The sequence below is a fragment of the Apteryx mantelli genome, chromosome 1 (genome assembly GCF_036417845.1).
Source record: "Apteryx mantelli isolate bAptMan1 chromosome 1, bAptMan1.hap1, whole genome shotgun sequence".
In the NCBI taxonomy this organism is placed as follows: domain Eukaryota; kingdom Metazoa; phylum Chordata; class Aves; order Apterygiformes; family Apterygidae; genus Apteryx; species Apteryx mantelli.
The window spans coordinates 23,638,260-23,660,583 of NC_089978.1; the positions used below are offsets into that span (position 1 = coordinate 23,638,260).

Below are 22,324 nucleotides of genomic sequence, written 5' to 3' on the forward strand. Positions count from 1 at the left end.
TCTCCCTCCCAATTAACGTTTTTGTTTGAAGACCAACTCTATTTAATTTGAAATTTCCTCTTGCTGTGCCAATTACATTTAAAACTTCATAGAAAGAAGTTTTAAAAGTGCACTGTCTTATTTGACACACAAAGTACTACTAAAAACAGCCCAGAGTAGAAAAAAAATGTTTTCCTTTCTTTAGTATCAAGCACCTGGCAAGTAAATGGAAGGTTCCTGCAAAGCCTTAAAGGCTATTAGAAGCATTCCTCTTTTTCCCCGGGGACTCAAAACCCAGTTATTTTTATTTCTCCTTTTAAACCTATGAAATTACATCATCTTTTCCCTTTGATTTACACTTTACAATATTTTTTCCACATTGTTCCTCAGGTTTCTAATCCACTAATAATTAAAATTGCCGTTAGCTTGATCATGAAATAACAGGAGAAGAGATGCACAATATTAAATTACTCTTGACAAAACAGGAACCATATCTTCAGTAAGATAGATGACTTAATTTAGTCTTTGCAACTTATGAGTTGCCTCAACTATGTAGGTCTTCGACATAGCTCTCCAAATCTTTGAGAAATAAACTAGCAATCTGCCTTTGAAGGCTCTATACACAGAGTGTAATAGCATATGAAAGCAATAGCTTTAATAATAATTAATAAATAACAATATTTATCTAGGTAAACATTGAGCAATGGTATGAGCCTACAACACAGGATCAATTACTTATGTGGGTACTTGCCGCTTTCGAAGCACAAGGTAACTTAGCATGCAGTGGAGAATACTGACCTGCACCAAGCAACTCAAGAAAGAGATGGCACATTTACCTTTGAAAATAGTGTATGTCACTGACTAATGTGGACTGCTAAACACCTCAGCGGACAGGAAAGACATTAGGCAAATTCAACCATTGTTGCTCTTGGAGTCAGTTAAGTTCAGTTTGGCCTGTTATGTTCAGGAGGAGACGATCACCGCAACTGTGTGGGCTCCCTATTGTGTTATGGAACAGCTGCAAAAAAAGTGAGACCCATCTTTAAAGCCTCATACTCTCCTCCTCCAAAAAACCCACCACAAGCAAACAAAAACACAGTAATCGGCCGGTAGCAGGAAAAAAAGAAAACACACACACACACATCCCCCAAAACAGGTTGATTTAAGATTGAAAGTTATTGCAGTTGACAGCCATTTAAACAGGGCTTGGGAGAAATGCAAAGAACATTAACTGGAAGAAATGAGACATCTGTTGTCTGCAGTTCAAGAGCAACAACACTTGGGTAAGGAACTAGTCAGAGATGGTGAAAGTCAATGGGTCCAACATCATCAGATGCAAGGACTGCAATTCCTTCTACTACGTAATATTTGTTTGCTAGTGTGCACATGCCTAGGGATAAGCAAGACTGCAATACACTAGCTCAGGATCTCCATGCACTCATTTCCCACAAAGCAGATCTTGCTTCTAGGATCCAGCTAAATCTTCCTGCCCGCTTAAACTGACAGTCCCTTCCAGGCCACAAGTCTCCCCATACACCAGCAATGCACGCACTCATACACACACACACACCCCCACCCCCACCCACCCCACTGTCCTCAAAGCTACGTAATCTTTCTAAGTTCAAATTGATGCAATCTTCCTGCTACGCAACAGCAAGTAGAGCTGACTAGCTTTTTGTTTTTCATTTGCCTTGGGCTCTTATTGCCTTCCTTCTGGAGAAGTCATGAAACTGGACTACATCTATGAACAGCTAGATCCACAAGAAGAGTCATTCTGCTGTGACTTAGTGAAACAAGTGGTAATCTAACATTTAAAACAGGGAAAATTGTGCTGTTACAGTCTTGTGTAGCATCCACAGTCTACAAATCAAGACAACTTACATTCACCCAGAAGTTCTCAAGAACTCCTGCAGCTGAGTTTTCAGCATGCAATAGGATCACATTAAGACGGACAAAATTAAATGAGTTCTGTCCTTTAGAAGGATGCAGTGGCAGTTGCAGCAACCGGAGGTTGCATTTTTAACAACCAGTTCACTTGAAGGGAAGTGCATGGAGAATTCTCTGCTGGCAGCCTCGCTCTGTCAAAGTCCCACCCAAAGAAATATTTCAAAGCTCATTCTGAGAGAAAGTGAAGGAATAGCTTGAGAGATGGACATGTTTAAGCCAGAAAACAAGTACTTTTTATATTTTAGATCTCAAAAGCTGGATCCCTTCCAGAAAGAAGCTCCCACTAAGAAAAGTTAAGAATGATTTTAAACAGATAATCCCAGAAAAGAACTCTGGCAAAAATGTCAGTAATACACCAGCCACGCCCAAACATCGAGATCATAGAATAGGATTATAGGACCAAAGAAAATATTTCATACTACTGGCATACTTCTAGCATGACACCAGGACAAAGTTTCAAGTTTTCTGCTCCATATTCAGACTTACTTTTTCTTCCTCACTACACACAGAGAAAGCTATAGAGACATACCAAGAGAAGACTTAAACCATATGCAAACAAGCATAATTCTCTAATGTTGTTAAAAACTATGGGTTCTGCTGGTATATAGTGTCACACTTCCATGTCCTAAAAAAAAAGAAAAGAAAAATTTAGATGATTGTAAGATGAATATGCAGCAGTATTTCACAGTTGAGCAAGATTTCTGTTCCTCCGATTACAGTGAAGAGCATTCATAATCAGTTTACTAAAATAAGCATGTTGGGTGGTTGTGCAGTCTTCCAATATGTGCACATGAAACCAGTTGCAGTAAAAAAAAACAAAAAAAAAAAAACACACATTATTGTGAATTTCTTTACTCCACTAAGTACAGACGTGCTTTCACCACCTAAAGTGCAAGGTCGTTTGCACATCTTTCACTGGCCAGTACGCTGATTCTCCTTACTCCTACCTTTACTGGTGTTTATGGACATGCTCCCCCTAATCATAAATACAGTTATACTAGGAAGAGTTGCTCACACTGATGATATAGATATTCCTCTTCCCCTAGAGAAATAAGCTAGGGCAGGAGTTTCCTCCACTTCCCCTGCCCTTCTCCCCACCCCAAGTAACTTAAGAGAAAAGTGGTGCTTTAGAGCAGCTGCAGCTCCCAGGTAGGCAGCAGGCTACATGCAGAGGAGGAAGGTCTATATTCAGTCCTTACTCACTCACACAGGGACAGAGCCAGGTACCACTGTTTGCTGCTATGTAAAGTTACAAGAGAAATCTGCACAAGCGGGATCCTCTGCCCGAGCAACTGTTTTGTTAATCTCTGATTCAATTACCCCAATATGTTTTTTTTCTCCTTTAATATCTTTCAGAGAAGATGGAATGTACTAGCTAGGTTGGTATAGCTCAGAGAGCTGGATGCCAGTTGGTGGTTTATACCTAACAGTACCATCACTGATTCACACAAGATTTGCCAATGTCTGACTTGCCTCTGAAAAAACACCACCAGGCACGCAAGTGCGCACAGCTCTGCTGGGCTTTGCGTATGCATTATAGTGCTGTCAGGGAAGGACATTGGCATCTGGCAGGAGTTGTCCAGTCTCATGCGCTCTCAGATCTACGTCAGTTTTGTAGAATAAAAAGTTATAAATGTCAGTAATCATGTTTATGTGCACATAACACTTTTTGAAGACAGGAACACCACCATCCTAACATAAAACCATTTTGTGTACTCAAAAAGAGTAGACTAGAGTGAGTATTTCCCTGCAACAAATCAGCAAAGAGGGAGCCAAACTCAAATTACACTTGGAGTCTAAAAGAAGAATCATGGAAGATTAAATATGGACAAGACTTGAGCAATAGCTGGCAATGACAGCAGCTAGTTTGACCTGTTAATTCAACTAGCAACTCCCACATTCTTTGTTAACAGTAATTCATCCATCCAAGCCCAGAGAACATCACAAATGAGTTTGAAAATCGTATTTCAAATTGGGATCCTCAGCTCTGAGTATACTATTTTGACTACTCTATCTTCAGCTGAGAATATGAATTCAGGCACCTTAAAACAGACTGCTTCTGGAAAGAAAACACATTCTCCTATGTTTTTTCCTCTATCTATAAAACAGAATAACATCCACATGATGAACAATGCGAGGTCACAGGAACTAGTTTGCTAAAATGTGTGGATTGCTACATATATAAAAAACCTGTAAAAGCTTCAGTCAGTCACAGCTACTTCACTCCTACATTTAAGTACTAGTACTCATTAAAAAAAAAAAAAGACATATTGGTTTTTGGTTTCTAAAGGTGGATATAACGTGGACAATCCTTTGCACTGTTGAAGTCTTCTGGATTCCTAAGGCCTGTTACAAGCACCTACCTCTCTAGCTCTGCTGAGCACATCTCTTGAACACAGATATAATTTTATAGCACATTTCTCACCAACTGGAATACTAAAGACAGCACAAAACCGTATTAGGGCTCCAGGAAGTCACAGGAGATTTAACATGTTCTGCCATGTAGCAAAGGCCACACAAACAAAAATGCAACTTCACCAGTTATAGAAGCCCCAGTAGTGACAAGTTATTAAATATTTGTTGACCCTCAAGTTCTGCTTGATGAAGTACAGTTGCACAAACTTCTTGCTATGCAATTCCTACTGCTTAAAAAATGACCACATAGATACCACAGCTTCTAATCATCAGCATCTACTATAACCAGGAGGTTGGGGATCATGTTTTTGCATGACCCCTTATCACTTTATAAAAATGATCATACAGTTGGGACTGACAGAGGCAGAGGGATTGTGTTAGAGAGCACTTATTTTTTGTGGAGGACTTGCTTCCTCCTCCATAGGAGCAGGAAGGAGAAGCTCCTACCCATGTTGCTTTTCAACATGCTTGTCAGACTGTTTCCAAGAACTAGTGAAGTTCTACCATCAGGAGAGATTGAATCAGTGCAGCTGACTGAATGTTCATCTTGAAGGTGCACAACACCAGTGCATCATATAGTGACCTGCAGAAGGCCAGGAAGAACCAAAAATCTTAAGCTTTGTTGGCCTGACAGTCAGCCATATGAACACTTTCGCAGATCTGCCTGTGGTTATAGGAGAAATACCTCTCTACAGTCCTCCTTTACTCCTTCCCACAGCACAGCCCCAGCTTTTCAGTAACAGTTCCACAGCAGAGAAATCAATTATATTAGGTGCTCACCACTGCAGCTTGCTTCCTCTTGAATATTACACTGTACTTTCCCTACTTTTATATTTCCTGCAAGTGCTGTAAGCATGAAAGGAAAATTAACACACTAGGCAAAGTTGCACAGGCTTCATACCATTTTGTCACCAGAGAGAATCCTGGAATTTCTTACCTGCAACAAATGACTGCTTTACAGGAGAGCGCCAAGTCCAGAAAGCACTGCCTGACTTCAAATGAAAGGGCATACTTCAGTGTGTGGCCATCAATAATCAGAGCGATATCGTTTTCCTTGCCCAGAGAGTCCCCCAAATTGTTACAATGCTGAGTCAGAGCAGCTCTTGTTGCCTGAAGGATAAACACACAAAGAGAAATCATGTTTCTTCCTATTATAGGAAAAGTACCTCCAAAGCATAGGAAGACATGTCTAGATTATTCAATGGAGCACAATATATATATGCACCCAAACTAGCACTGACATGAGCCAGTATTTTAACAGGACCTTGTGCAGAGAGATTAGTTTGGGTCACAAAGTGGCAAAAGCTGCATCAGCTTACCTTATACACATTTTGTTTCAGGGCAAACTTGGGCATCTCTGCTACACCCTTGAATGACGTTACACAACCCTCCCTGCTCCCCCCCATACCTGTGATACATCCTCTCAAGCTCTAGGGCAGGTATACCCTAATGCTTTTCAGGGCTTTTGACACCATTCAAAGCAATACTACTCGCTCAAACTCTCTTCCCTGCTTCAGAAATGCTATTTTCATTGACAGCTGCTGCTGGGAGAATCTCAGGTGTTTCACTGTCATCCCAGATATTTTGACCTTCCCACTGCAATGAAAGTCAAGCTTAAACAAAACAGCCAGTTCTGCTGCCATTCAGGTTAATTTAACAGTCAGCTCTAGCAGAATTATCATAAAAAAAAAATCAGTTTTTCATGATCTGACATGTATGCACACTTATTGAAAGAGAAGGTCTCAATGATTCACTGCACATCAGATGGCAGAACATGGAAAGCAAAGACTTCACTCAAAATCACTCAGAACATGGCTTTTAGGTGACAAGCATTCACTCACTGCTGGATTATACCATTTTTCATTTTTTCCCCTTTGTTTGAAAAAACAAGAACAGTGACATACACAGGAATTAATAGCTTTATATCAAATCTTCAAACAATTTCCAGTCTAGTGCTCTCCCTACTCTGAGGGAACAAAACAGAAGAAATAAAAAAGAAAGTGCACTCTTGCTCATCTCCAGACTCCACAGCTTTACATGATGGTGCTAAACTGTTATACCTGCTTCTCCTTATTGACACTTAAATGTACTCAATTTGTGATCCTTCAGTGTTGGTCTACAGGAAATAGATAGTTTTTTCTTTATATAAGATGAAAACCACCAGAACAAGATTAAAACTGTCAGAAATGAAAATATGATATGTATGCCTCATTGCAATCTATTCATTGTTTTATGGATCCAGATTTCTCCAGGGAGGATTGTAAAGCCACAAGCTGTTGTTGAGCACTGTATTTTCTATTTGCATCTCCAGTTTAACAGACAGATATTTAAAATAGCCAAACTATTCCCTCCAGACTACACATCTGCTTGTCCTGAGGAACAAAAACTACTTCAACCAAAGCCAACACTGATATGAAGTCTGGATTTTTCCCTCTACATTCAGCTCAGAATAGAGTCGATGTTTTTGCAAACGACTAAGCAAACCATCCAAGATGTGTAGAAATCTGCATACATAAAAGCCTCTGTGAAGATGGCAAAAGAGAAATATATAAAGTTCCATCTATTTCACATCAAATTCATCTGAGCCAAAAAGCTTTGGTTGCATACCTCACTACTAAAACACACACAGTGGGAAACAAGTTTACATTCCTAAAATATTTTCTTCAGGGATTTTTCCAGCATCTATCCACGATGGGAAGAGATGGGGGAAACACAGCACAAAACAAAACAGTTTCCCCCATACTACAGCTTCTTTACTTCATCTAAATTTTCACATGCTGCTTCTGTGCACTATAAAAGAACAGAAATTTCATTCAGTGTTTTTTCCATTAGTGATGGAGAACTATGCACATGATCCTTTTCTTCCTGTTGTAGAAAGCTGGATGGCTATTTTACAGGAAGGGTGCTAAGTACAAGACTGCCTGTATAGCATGCATAGAAGACACACGCCTGGCACCTACCAGGATTTTCTATGGAATCTGTTCATCTTAGAGTTCCCAACTAAAAGTCTGGATGGCATATATAGATGTCAAGTTGTCTGAAACATCTCACAGGAGCACTTCCTACATGGATTTCATTTTCCAACTGAGAAGCCCTTTTTCTTACAGTGTGTATGTAAATACCCCTGTTCCCGCACACTCTCCCAGGCTGTTAATCCTGGGGAAGAATAAAGTGTCACACTGCACTTCAGATGTGCAAAAACATCTTCCATCCCATGGATCTTTCCATATTGCCCCCGTGCTTGCAATGCAACATTACTCTTGAGTTTGGTGTAGGACCAACACAGTGACTTATTTCAAATCAAATATCAAACAGTTGGGGGGGGGGGTATTTTCACAGACATTTTAGCTACTTAAAGCAGCCAGTGCTGTAACTCACAGAAAGATAGTCTATTTACCTATATATCTGATATTTTAGGGCTGGACAAATGCTTTTCAAGAAAGCCCATTAAGCAGACCAGACAGGTACCACTACCACGCTCAAAGAGAAGATGAAATAAAAGAACTGAAGTCTGTTTAACTGAACTCAGTATGTCAAACTAATTACTAGAGACTAAGAATTACTCTGCATCATCTAAAGAACCACCGCAGATAAATTACATTAGAAGACACCTTTTAACTGAAAACTACACTTAAGTCTACACTAAACCAGATTATCTCAAACTTGCTAGAGGCTAAATGCCAATAAAGTTATGATTGATCAGAAGATACACAACATACTGGTGCTTCTAAACACTCAGACAGTCGCGGTAATAATAGTAGGCATCACTAATTCTACAGCAGTCCAAGGAAGAACCACAGCAAAATACCGTTTGATTTTCTTCTCACTTCCCCCCACTCCCCTTTTGATGGCAAAGTTTTACTGTGTTGTAATTGTGATATTCATGCAGGCTAAAAATACCCTGACTGCAGCCATCAGCAACCACAACAAATCCAAACTTCAGTTTCATCAGTGGGGATAATCCCAAACTACTTTGAACTTGGATCACTCCCACTAATGTTTTACTGAGAGAAGACAGCAGCAAAAGTGTCTAATTTCTGTTGATTTAAGTATTTTTAGAAAGATTTCTTTTACAGCATTACGTCAATGACCTTTAAATACCTGTTTTTATAAGATCATTGTAAAGAATTTTCCTCTATCTTTTTATTTCTAGCTCAAGAATGACCTTATTTCTAGAGGGAAAAATATACTACAGTTTAAAATTCTTCCTATTTATCAGTTAATTATTTTCATTCGTAATACTGAATGAACTTGATCTGACTTCTGTGAAGACAGACAGCTACCACAGTACACTCAGCAGCAAGACACCATAGATGCTATTTATTTTTACTTGCCTTGAGTAGTGTTTCTCATACAAAAACAGCTAAATAAGTAAAAGAATCTGAAATGCATCACAAAATTCTTATTACCACTATGAACCAACTCCAGCTCTCAAACCAGCTGCTTCAAAAAATCACAAACTATGACTAGGTCAGAGTCTTACACAAATAAAGCTAGTTAGATATGATACAAAAACAGCCATACTCAAGTCAAACCAGTGGCTCATTATCATGTCTGTCACCACATGCAAACACCCAGGAATGAGTATAAGAATACAGCAAGCGTACACTCCCCTAAAATAGCCCCGCAGCCCCCAGCAGGTTGCGGCTCAGGGACTTGCTCTGCCACATGCAGCATCCTTTATGGAAGAATCCTTGCTCCAGAGCTCCCATGAAGAACTGCGGGAGGAGGATCACCACACTGGCAATGGGAGAGAGGTCAGTCCTCCTAGAGGGGAAAGCAGGAGGCAGAAGAGCATGTAGGCAAGGGGGGAAAAAAAACAAACAAGAAACATTGGAGATGAGAGGAATTCTGGGTGGAGAAGCAGCTCGGAACATGACAGCAGTCAAGGCAGCGTTACTGAAGAGAGGAGGAGGAAGAAAGGAGGATCAGGCAGCCAGGCTGACAACTATGCAGCAGCACTTACTGGGCCCATCAGACCAGTGGGAGAAAAATTGAGCCACTTTGACACAAGGGAAAAAGAGGTGAAGCAGCTTTGTAATTTACTTCCTTTAGCCCCACTGGTATGGTATTCCAAACAAACTCACTTTAACTCAAACTAAGAAACTAGTCTCAAACTGGAAACAAATTTACAGATTAAGCCAATGAGTTTGACAAAAGCCTGCATAACTCTTACTGTGCAGAGTATTGCCCGCACAGGACAGCCATTTAAGACACAGATCCTGTTCTACACCTTTCTTACAATAATGAACGTGTGTCTGTCCCTCCTTCTTCGTTAAACTATGAGGGATTAGCTTTATGGCCTCATGGTGTGTTATATTTATACCCTACCTGCAAACTTACTGCAGAGTAGGTTACTGTACTTTAACTTTAGCAGAATTGGTCCAGGAAAAACAAGAGTACACCTTGGGGGAAGAATAGTTGTTTCACCCACTCCAAAAACAGCACTAGGTAGTGACAAAAATTTACAGAAATCCCAAGGATATGAGGGTGCACTTTAATTAAACATAATATCATCAAGAACAGGAAATAGTTTTAGCCCAAGAACCCTTGTTCTTGGGATGCTACAGTACGGGTCATTTCTCTTCCTTTACTGCCTCTTCAGTCTTGCTCTAACCTTTTGCTTGCTGTGCAATGCAGAATTACCCCTTCCACCTCCTAGATCCACCCACAGGATTAAAAACTTCTCACTACTTGAAACAGGAGGAGACAGTCCCTGCCTTATTCCCTGTCCAGCTCTGGGCTGGGGTGGCACTTCTCCTGGCTTCTGCTCCTCATTGCCCTGTTGCTTCTTCACCTGACCCAAAGGAAGGCAAAGAGCCAGGCCCCAACCCTTCCCTCCCAGAGAGATGGGGGGACTGCAGGGCCGCAAAGGAAAGTTATTCTCTATCCACCAGCAAAACAAAGAGCTGAAGGAGTCACGCAGTAATGGAAAGATTCCCAAAAGGTGATGTTTCTCATCAGATGAGATCACTAGCCACAGCAATAACCATGGAGAGACCATACCTAACCATACTAGACCATACTCTTGCCTAACTCATGTCCTTGGTCACTGAACTTACTCATCCTTTCCTATGCAACAGGCCACAGAATCAGTAGCATATTTAATATAACAGAAAAGGCTACAAATCAAGGCTCATTTAAACAGCATTCTGAAAAGCTCTGAATATACTCTTCAATATCCATAGCTGAGCAAACAATAAAGAGACACTAATTCTCTTTTCTGTTTCTTCCAACTACTTGCAACAAGTGCTATGAGAAGTACAAAACAAAACCAAACTTTGCTGCTCCTGTAGACCAGCACAATTCAAGCGAAAGTTAAACTATCCCCAAGCCTTACTGGGTATATATTAAAGATTTCCTCAGTGAGCAGAAGGACAAACATTTGGAAACAGTGGTGAAAAACATTCTGCCATGAGCAACTCATTACTGATAACTAGAACAGAAATCTCTGCTTTGATACCCCACTTTTGTTCTGTGTTTGATATCAAGGGATAAGTTTCTCATTTGAGTCACATGAAACAAGAATAAATCAATACTTTACTCGAACAAACATGATGGAGGAGAAATAAGTAGTAGTCTCAAGAAAATGTCTGGATAAACTCAGACCTGTTGAATATCACTGCTACATTTACTGAATGTCCATCAAGAGTAAGTGGAAAGTTTGTCAGGAGTTTTTGGAGAGGCAGATTACTACAAGCACTTCAACTATCCATAATAAACTTGTTTATCCTCCCTTAAGGTTTCCTTTAGAACTCACTGCATCCAGCTGCTCTTGGAAAAGCTAGAGGTGCTGTCAGACAGCCCTCATTGTATGGCTTACCAGATAAATTTTTCCCCAACACTACAAATACAGATACACAATTCTACATTAAGGTCAGAAGGTGCATCAGCTGAAAAGTCCATCTGTTTTGAATGGCCTGCTGAATCAGGGCTACTAACAAACACTAATTTTTCCATTAGCCTAGAGAGGACATGAGCACATGCTTAAGCAGTCTGCTGAATCAGAGCAACATTATCAGTTTAACTAGAGTTTCATGCAGGCTTAAGAATCTACCCACACAAGACTCAAGTAAATCAGAGCTTTGGAACACCACAGAGCTCAAAAGAGACTAAGAAGGAAGTGGAATGAGGTTTTTGTGTATTCTTTATTCTACTTCTGTACATTTAACACTACTGGGAGGTGATTTTGATTCTTAAGACTGTACTAACAATTCTGACTCAGACAAGTGCATTTAAAAGGTTAATGTCAATATAGTCTTTACACTTGAGTTAAATTCAAGACACATTGTGGTATACTCCACAAATCTACCCCGCATGGTTTTCCTGTCTGTTTTCCTATTCCCATTCTAACCAGTCACAATCACAAATACAAACCCTAAGTAGAACATTTACTTGTGTTACTGTCTTAAAAACAAACTTCCAGCTTTTCTTGTTCTGTGCTTACACAGTTTCATCCAGACTGAGCAACATTATTAGCACACTGTTATAAGTCTCCATGAAAGAGTATAATTTGTTGACACGCAGAAAATGAGACATCCTGAAGCAGTTTGCAGTCTTTTGTCTAGATCACATTCTGAGGATCTAGAAGAAATCTTGTAAGGGCCTGTTTGTATATTCTCGCTTTCTAAAGCCTCAGAAAAAACACCCTGCCATGCCTAAATTTGTCCCTAAAGAACAAAGCTGATAAGAATAAAATTCTAGGATTGCCCAGGCTACTACTGTGGAATTTAATGCAGAGTGAATACTAAACAGTTTCACATAATACGTATCAGAATGAATTTGCAAGTCAGTGCAAGTTGGACGGAGTTCCACTGATTTCATTTAAAACCAAATTGGCTCATCATGCTGTAATAAAAACATAAGAAACTGGACTGGTCCTCAAAAGGAGAAATAGGCTGTATAACAAGAGGTTAAGGTTTCTACCAGCAGCACACTGTATAGCCCATTCCCTCCCATTAGAGCTTGGGAAGTTTGACAGGTACAGCAAGAAATACTAGTGGGTGAGGTGGTTTGGTATCCAATACAGAAAGACAGTATCTGATACTTGCAAAGAAAAAAAGAAATCGGTAGGACATGGAAAAGCTTTGGGTGCAGAAAACAATGGTTGTTATCCCAAAAGTGTTCCCCAAATTTGTTTTGCAAATGAAGCTGATATCCAGGGTCAAACTGGACAACTACTATAACATGATCAGCTCCATATCACATCTTCCACTTTCCTCCCTTCTGCCTCTGCCTTTCCCTGGAAAAGCTTGCAAGGTCACTCAAGATGATGGCAGGAGAAAGAAATGAAGCCTCATGTGTGCAGTAACTACATTCATGTTTCATTCTAAACATAGAGTGATATGTGGCCCGCAAGGCAAAAGGTCTTGGGAAGAAAACTAAACAGCAAGTAGCACAAGGTAGGCAGACAAAAAATGCCTCTTTAGCTGAAGCAGAGGAAGTATTCCCCCCTGGATCTGTGAACCACACACTCATTAAGGATAGATGAGCCTTACATTCTGGCCATCCCTGACCTAAACATTTTGTGCACCCTTCTTGCATGTTCTTTCTTCCATATCAGAGGAGTTCAGCAATCCTCACAGAACAGCTACTACAGTAAGAAATGTTAAACTAGCTCTTACTGCTAGTTTAAGTGTAAGCTATCAACTGATTACACTACTTATTTACATGCTATATTTAGCATAAATCTAGAAAGCACTGCTAGCTACAGCAGTTCAAAGATTTTTCCGAGTCGATTTTTTCCATCGCCATATGATTCATTTCCAAACCCCTGGAAGCCTGTATGATGACATAAATCACACAATCTGCTAACTCATTGCTTTGAAATACATCAGAATGCCACCTCAACATATTTTACCAATACAGGAATTTACTTATGAGTTTTGCCATTTCCTTCCTACATGTTGATAGCGTGAACAGCCACATATGACAAATCTTTCAGTTTACTGGAAAAAAATTTAAGCCTCCCCCACTCTTCTTTTAAATAAAAAAATCTTCCATGGAGGACTGAAGAACAGCAAGGCCTTCACTGCACAACCACATTCAAGACAACACTTGCCAACACGACTTCACGTTAAGTTTTCCACTGTACCATAACTATGGCCCAGAAGCTTCACCATATGTTTAGCGCAGAGTCCTTCACTTGAAATCATCTAGTTGCTGTACCTGAGGGATCTATAAGGACATCTGGCAGAAGGGAGTTTACAGGAAAATAGGAATAATAAGCATAAAGGCAAGACAAACTAATGGTTAAACCAAAGCTGGCGAAACACAATACAAGTATTTAGAGCAACACCTGTTGGGCAGAGGAGTCATTGGAAGCACCTTCCACAGTAAATAGCACATGTCCAAATGCTGACCTTGAAATATCTCTTCAAACCAAAGAAGAAACACAACTTTATTTCAAAAACAGATACGTACCTTCTGCCTGTATTCAGAGTTTTCAAATCGAATATGAACTAGGACAGCAAACAACTTCAAAAGTTTCTGAAAGCAGACAAGCAACTTCCAAAGACCTAGCTGTAAACAAGAGTGCAAAGTACATTGCTGCAAAGGAAAGCAAAGCAGCTCTCTCCTGCACACAGGGAGGTCAGCTGCAAGGCTTGCTGGTCAGGTTCCTCTGCCCCCTCTTTTGTGACTTACCACAACTGATCTTTCTTTGAAAAGCTGATTCCTTCAGTGCTTCTGTGTACTTTTAAAGCTAAAAACGTGGATGCCCATACACATTCAAATATAGTAGTGTTTGCTGGGTACACTGTGTCATCTGCTTACATAAAATGGATCTAAAAGCCACAGTTTATGGATAACTAAATGGAAATCCCAACAAATATCAGTAGAATTGGAAATAGTTAAGTACTAGTATGTGGATGTGCATAACGTAATACAATCAGTGTACAATAACAAACCTCCATGATCTATTCATGAAAATTTTCAGACAAGCATCTTAACATTTTCTCACCAGTAAGGATGTTCCTAGAAGCATCCACAAAACTACGATGGCCTTCCACAAGCCTTAAATCTCTTTGTCACAACACCAAAAATTAAACTTGACAGCAGTATGGACATTGATAGTTTATGACCATGAGATTACATAGTGCAACTGAGGAAGCTGTATTTGTGTTGAACAGAGTAGGCTATATTCCTGCTCCATACATTCCAGCTGGCCTTTTGCCTTTTTTGCAACAGCGTACCACTGTTGAATCACATTCAGCTTATGAACCACTAGGCTCCCTTTCTGCTAACTGCTTTCTATCCTGTGTTCGGGTGGTTAGGCATTCCTGCACAACATTAGGATCTTGTGTCTATCCTTTTTAATCACATCCAGTCTCATTTAGGCCATTCTCTGAAAGATCATTTGGATTTCTAATCCAAACACCCAACAAGCATGAGGAGCCTCACAGCTCGGTGGGATCTGCAAACTCATTTGGCTGCTGCTGAAATTGTTCAGTAGTGTTTAACCCAGGATTGTCCCTGCTTGACTAAAGAACTTTCCGTTTGCAGTCAACCACTTCCCAACCAGTTTTGACCATACCCCACTGTATTACATCCTGCACAAGTAACCAACAGATTACAAATCACCACATTAAGATGAGAATTCAAGACAAAACGCTTACACACATCAACTCACTTCAGGTTTCTGTAGGGAGACTTTACTATATACAAGAACTTCTTAGTCACTAACTACATATAATTACCTCTAAAATACAATGCATCTGTTCTGTACCAAACATTTTGGAAGACCCTGAAGCTTGCTCATCACAAAAAGCCTCGAAGGAGGTCCTGTTGAAAGGGGGGGGGAGAAGTTGGTTGGGTTTTTTTAAGCTAGACAATTGATGATATGTGGCCCCAGATCTCTTCTAGCCTCTCTTGATAAATGAAAAAATACCTACTTTAAAAAGTCTATCCTTTCCTTAGCTTTAGGGGAACTGGAACAAAAAACAACACTCTCCAGTTCCAAAGCTAAAGGAGTTTTTTTAAAGCTGCAGGCTCCAACTGGGTATAACTGACTGTTTTACGACAGTAAATTATGGATAACTAAATGGAAACTCCAACAAACAGCAGTAGAAGTGGAAATAGTTAAGTACCAGTATGTGGGTGTGCACAGAGTAATACAACATAGTTGTATTACAACAAGCATCTCGCAGTTTAGGAACCCTTGGGAACTTTATCTGTGAAGGACACAATATACTTCAAACTCAGTCCATATACACCAAACCAGTCAGGATATGGATCATGGGAAAAAGCAAGATCCCCTCAGTCTACCTTCAGTTTACTTTCTTCTGTAGCTGGAAGTAGAGTCAGACTCAGAGCACAGAAGCAGACTGCAACTCTTGCTCAGCAGCACTGTGGTGCTCAACTGCGTCACATGCTGATTTAACAAAGAGATACATAAGATCTATATGTGAGCACTCTAACAATACTTTACACTGATAACAGCCAACTATGACCACAACTGATGCTTGATCTTACGATATCAGTCCCAATAAATTACTCTCTTCACCACTTTGAAGCAATCTCCCAAAGATTAAGAGGTATAACAGTGTCCCACACTCCCTAATACAAACGTAATTTTGATCTCACTTCAGCCTGAGCTAGTTATCAGACATTAGAGTCCAGTTTTCTCTGGCAGAAGTGCCAAGGCAATTTAAAGTTCTCAGAGCCTGATGAGAACAGGAGCATTTATGTATAATGGTTGGTGAACAGCCTATCCCAAACCATTTCAAGTACCATGAAAAAACACAACAATTGTGGTTTCAAAATCAGTTCCAACAAGATTCCTGACAAAATCCCAGGAAGCTTCAATTTAAGCTCTCCTGAGCGGTATGAGTTATCCCAAACCATTTCTTCAGGTACCATATTAAAAAAATGAAACAAAAGCCCACAAACGCCCCCACACAGCTATGGTTTCAAAATCAGTTCCCACAAGAATCCTCACATAATCACAAGAAGCTTCAGTTTAAACTCCTGAGGAGTATGAGTGGATAGTTTTTCCAGTAGAGGTTATTAGGATCATCATCTGACTTTCCACAAGAGCTTGTAAAAATTGATCGAGCAACATCTGCATTTCCCTTATGAAAAGATTTAACAAGTTCAGATACCACAATTACACACAATCAACCCCAGCAATATAAATCATATGCTCATCTAAACCCAATTAGGAGAGTAAGCTCACCATTGTGTTTACTTATGAAGGACTACAACATATAAATTAATATTATGCAAATATTGTTATGGCTATATAGCAACTTCATTGCTAAAAACATGAGGCAAGACAGCATTCATAAAACATGTCAATCAGAAATGACTTTGTTACTGCTGCTACACTGCCTGATGAACAGAACCTCCAACTATGCCAAGTAAAACACCATATGAAGGATCCAGAGATATTAGATGGCCTCAACTCAGATTATTTTCATGGCTTTGAATCTGACTTCAACTTCAGATTCCTTCCCAGGAAGCCAAGTAATCTGAATCATCAAAATATAGCAAAGACTCCTTAATCTGCATAACAAGTCTCAGGTTAACACATGCAGACCCAAATCTTGCCTTTAGAAATTAGATAAACAGATCATATCACTATTCTAATGTCTCCAGTGGCAGCTGAAAGTCCAGACGAGTTGGACCATCAAGAGCCATAACAAGAGCTGTAGGTAATTATTCAAGGATGTATTCAGTTCTGTAAAACTGATTATGCTGAAGTCAGGGAAGTTGATAAATAGGAGAGAAAATATACCCTGAAGGCACCTCTGTCCTATCATCAGTACATTTAGCTCCAAGCATGCTCCATCTGGTTTAGAATGAAAAATGAAAGTCTTTTACAAGCTTTTTTTGATCACAAAAAATGATCTCAAAATGTGTCAGTCAGATGTACCATCTCAAATACACATCCAGCGTGAAACACTTGCAAATAATCTGGAAGTCAAGTAGTCCAAGATCAGTGTAAAGAACAGCACTGGATAGCTGAACACATCAAACTATTAAGTGCTGGAGTCGAGCTCGATGCATATTGCCAAGTGGCTGAATGCTAACTCTAAGACTCCCAGTGAAGTAACATGGTGTCTTTATTATCCTAAATCCCCTCCATGGGCTGGGCAGGGAAAGAGAAATGGGAGGGAAAAAAAGGCTTTTACCCCTTATTTGAGGAAAAACAAATTTGTTTAAAATTTCACTAATCAATCATCTTCCTGTCTGGCAGTATTAAGCATCAGTGGTTCTCCTACCATTCAACCTTTTGCTATAAAAGCTCAGATATGCTGCTAAAATACTTTTTCCTCAGATTAAAGAGAGTTTCATTGATTGCTGGAGTGGAAGCTTCAAGATTATCAGTCTTCACTGTGAACCCTCAGTAAAAATGCTTAAATCTATTTCTTCAGATCAAGAAAAGTGACAGAAATCTCAGCATTTTCCGCCCAGAGAATTGACATTCAACTGTTCATTCAGTGCCACATGACTGCCAAAGACATCAGCTTGAAAGCCATAAGCCTTTTGCAACTCTACTCTGAGTTCTCAAAGGGCAAGGCTTGCAGCATAAGAAACAACTGTAGAAACAATTGCAGTTTAAGTGACAATTCACCATCTTTAAATGTTTTTCAAATGCTATGAAAGACAATACCACATTTATTCAGCTTGACTTTATGTTTGAATATTTCTAGCTTTACCAAGAAACACATGTGCATCCTGGGAAGACTGGGGATTTCAAGTAAGTGTAGCTAAAATCCTGTTCTCTTTAAACCAAGAGCAGAATTAGGTTTACTATAAGATTTTCATTTATTGCAGGAATGCTCCACATTGGATAATCTGTCCACTGCTTTCAATACTCATTAGAAGTTTCACCACAGAACAGTTTATGGTACACATAAGATGGTTTATGGTTCACACCACAGAATGGGTAAGAAAGAAGTGCTTGTTCTGGAGACTAACACATCTGTGTAATTATTAAAAGCAACAGTACTCTGCCAAGAGGAGGCAGTCTGTTAGTTTTGCTAACAAGCTGGAATGTCTCAGTGTCTTTGTATTTTGATACTTTAGCTTTATTAAAAACATTAAACAGAAGAGGCTTTTTGTTTTAATTCCTTCTGCTTTTATAAAACAAGTCGCAATTGCTTTTTCCTCTTCCATTTTAGCACTCCAGCTTTCCTAGAGCAAGAGTAAGCTCTTGTTTAGCACTCTAAAGTAATTATGTTTCTGCTAAGTAATTTCCCAAAGATAAAAGCCAACCTTTCTGCTCTTTGAGTAAACTTTCAGATCAAGGATCTTTCAGGACCTCCTGCTTTAGATCATGAAGATATGGGTTCCCGTGTCACAGTATCTTAACCACATGCTTCTATATTTAAGTTGTTTAGCACACTCAGATGCTCAAACACTGTTAAGGAGAACCCAGCCAAAAAAAAAGACACTAGTATATGGACACACAAGGCAGCTCACCCTAGAATTTATTCCCAGGAAAAAGTAGTATTATTTCCTCATTATATGCATGCAGGGTACCTTAAAGACTCTGATCTCAGCTAGAGACCCTGACTACTCACTATAAAACAAAATAGTCACTCTTATTCAACACAAATACAACAACTTTTCTGAAAAGACAGAACCAGCAGCCAACAAATAGCCAAGAGCATATTGAAGAAATTTATCATTGCTAACAAATAAGCAGTCTTTGTTTATTAATGTATAAAAGACTGAACACTAGCCACTGAAGTGCAGACTAAATGAGAAAACCCATCTTTCCTCTGTGTATAGCTTTTTTTGTAGTATTCAGTAAATATATACAAGACAGGGTTGCTTCAACATAATTTTCTTATGCTGCAATAACTTCACACTACAAAAGTAAGCGCTTTCCAACAAGTCTGTTCTCTATAAAAAGTCATCTAATATTTCCTAGCTATATGTGTTCTGTAGTGTGCAAAAAAAACCCAAAAAACAAACACACACACACACACAGTTTTGACCTTTTTATATAACATCAATCTGTAAGGTGTCAAAATAAGGTTGGCAAGACAAAGTTTTCCTCTCTACAGACTCATAAAATGAGGACTACGGGCAAGCCAAAGTTTCGATTATTTTTAGTTTTCTACTCCCAGTTCCCTCTCCAAAATCTCCCCTTGAAAAAAGTAAATAATCAACTATTCGCATGTATAGTTAATAGCTCAACTGTGTGCTAGTGTAAGTAACAGAGGCCATACTGCTGTCAGAGAAGTTCATAGCCAAAGTTATTCTCGTACTTGAGTAAAAGGAAACTGCTTTGAGCAGTAAGCCAAACAGCAAACTAAACTCAAAGCTACTCAAGACAGTCACATGCAGTAGGCCAACCTGTCATATTAGTCATCTTTTCAAGTGCTTGCGTATTACCAAATCTGTTTCTCCAAGTGAAACAGAGTAAGTTCCAGAGCAGCCGATTAGCACAAGCAAGCTTTGTAATAAAACTGGCTTTTAAGTACATTGCTTTTAACTTGTTTTCTTAAAGTCCTAGTTTTGATTTAGGGACAATGCAGTTATTGAACAGAAATATGAGAACACTTACAGTTTTTGAAATATTCTGAGATTTTACTCTAACCTTTAAAGCAAAACAAACATCAGAAGTTACCTTAAGCTCCTTGGACTATATTTTTTCCTGTTACCTGGGGCTGACTGGGCAATAAAGCAACACACAAAAGTGTTCTCAGCAGGCTCTGACGCAAGCTGTACTTCTACGACCTTGCCTCAGCCTCTTGGAAACGGGGAATGCGCATTTGCCAACTGTTCCAGTCCACCTGGGACAGCCCTTAAGGGCTCCTAGGCCCATTTAGAGCCTCAGGACATCGCTGACTCATTAAAGAATTAGCACAAGCTTCCTGACCTTTAGGGGCTGCCTAAGGGAGTAGCAACAGGCTATCCTGGCTGCTTTGTTCCTGGCCTCAGTCCCACCTGGGCACTTCCAGGACTTCTAATAGAAGAGAGCACCGAAAGTAGACAGTAGTGGAAGGGCACTGCTGGGAAGAGGGGACTCAAGTCTGATGTTGCTCGTGTTTGAGACAAAACAGTGCCCAAGTTCTTCAAAGTGCTTAAAACCCCCCCCCTAGGGTGGCTGAAGACTGAGGAATACCCTGAGCAAATAAAGCCAAGTATGTCACGAAGGACAAGAATCTGGACACGCCTGCACCTGGGAAAACAGAGAGAAAACTGTTAGATGAAGAACTGAAGATGAGAAAGCTGGAAAGTGTGTGAAATGGGATACTTCCTCATGCCCCAGGTCCCAAAACTAAAAAACAATTGCTCAGCAGCTCAGTGTTAAAGGAAGGACAATAGCAGGAGCAAAATAGTCTTTACCTTGGATTAAAGTTTTTTGAAAAACCATCAACTACAGTGCTAAAGAACTAGGGGCATATACTAGGGAAGGTAAGGAAAATAAACTTACCGTGTTACACAAGCATGATACTAGGACACATTCTTACTACATTAACAACAGAAAAGAGATCTTTACTATCTGAAAAGTTGTTAGATATATAGATTCACATAACTCACATTCAAGAATTTAAGTAAAATGACAGGGGAGCCATCCAAACCACTGACTTTGGCAAAGCCTATAAAACTAGGAAGACTAAAGGAATCCTACTGTTATGCTCATGTAAATATCCAGAAATTCAGACATCTATATACTCAGACAGTTGACAGGACCCCTAGCTGAGCTATCTGCCTAGCGTTATATCACCAAATTAAAAAAAGCATGCCAAAGTTATCCAGACACCACAAAAAAACCCCACAACCTTCAACCTTCCAAGCAGCTCCAAGCTGCACAGGAATAGCCAAGTGGCCTTTGCTAAACACAGTCCAATTTAAGGAGACATAAGGTGACGTTAAGATAACATTAAGATAACATCAAAGTGACATTTGCCCTTGCAATCACCTCCTTCAATGGCTAAGAAGTTTCTACACCAGTCATAGCATATAGTCAGCACTGATATTTTTCACACAAATTGTACATTTAGATGATTGCATGCATTTAGTTGACAACTTAGCACCTTCATATTTTCATAGCTACACAGACAACAATAGTAGGCAGAGTCTATTTTGGGGTGGAGGTGTTACTTGCTTGTTTGCTTCAATGACTGCACACTGTGCATCAAAGGACTATTTTCTAATGGCTGTCATGATGCTGCACCTTACATGCTAAGTTCTAAATCATTTCACACTATTTTAATAATCTTGAAATTGTTAGTGATGAAAACCTATGGATAGCTACTCACTGTTTCAGTGTTAAAATTATAAGAAATCTTAAAATCAAGTAACAACCAACTTTGACAATTCAATACTTTGAATATAAAACAAAACCCACAAAAAGCCTTCTCCCAGCTGAAGTCAATAAATACTTTACCTAGGGCAATGAAGTCTGACACGAATCAGAAGTGTCCAAAATATTCAAGTCTATCACAGCAATTTTTGCGAGTATGCAATACCCATGAAGCTGAGAGGGATACTGAGCCCTCATTTTTTGCAGCCTCACACGTACCATATTCCTCCTATAACCTATTTCAGTAGCCTGACATGATTATGTTCAGCAACTTAAAAATAAAACAACCTGTATGAATGCATAATTTTAAAAGCCAGCACCCTAAAGATTTTCAGAGCTCTACTCTGTGTAGAGTAACACACAATTAAGGGAAAAATACTTCGGACTCCAAGACTAAAATATTCATTCTTAAATCATACAGGCTACCTTTCTGACTACGGGAACTGAAATTCTATCATGTGGAAATTAGGAATTCAACCACCCATTAGACATTGAAATTAGTTAGGGCAGAACACAGTTTTTGAACTAGTAATCATTGTCTTTGCCAGTGGTTGCTACAAATTTGTTGCTACAAATACCACATCTGTGCTTTCCTGCTGTGAGCTTCCTTCAGGCCCTAGTTAACCTTTGCTCATAAAGGATGTGTTTAAATAATGTGTAGTTTCAAAATTTTCTGCAGGTGATCACCACAAAAAATAAGTTATACTGAAGATCTGT

At 39.5% G+C, this 22,324-nt stretch overlaps 1 protein-coding gene across 1 annotated transcript in view; it reads right to left on the bottom strand.

Annotated features, from left to right (window-relative positions):
• Positions 1-22,324, bottom strand: part of ATP8A2 (ATPase phospholipid transporting 8A2) — a 330,956-nt gene that overhangs the window by 201,127 nt on the left and 107,505 nt on the right. The window contains 1 exon segment of the mRNA XM_013962146.2: positions 5,279-5,451. Coding sequence (XP_013817600.2) covers positions 5,279-5,451 — 173 coding nt within the window.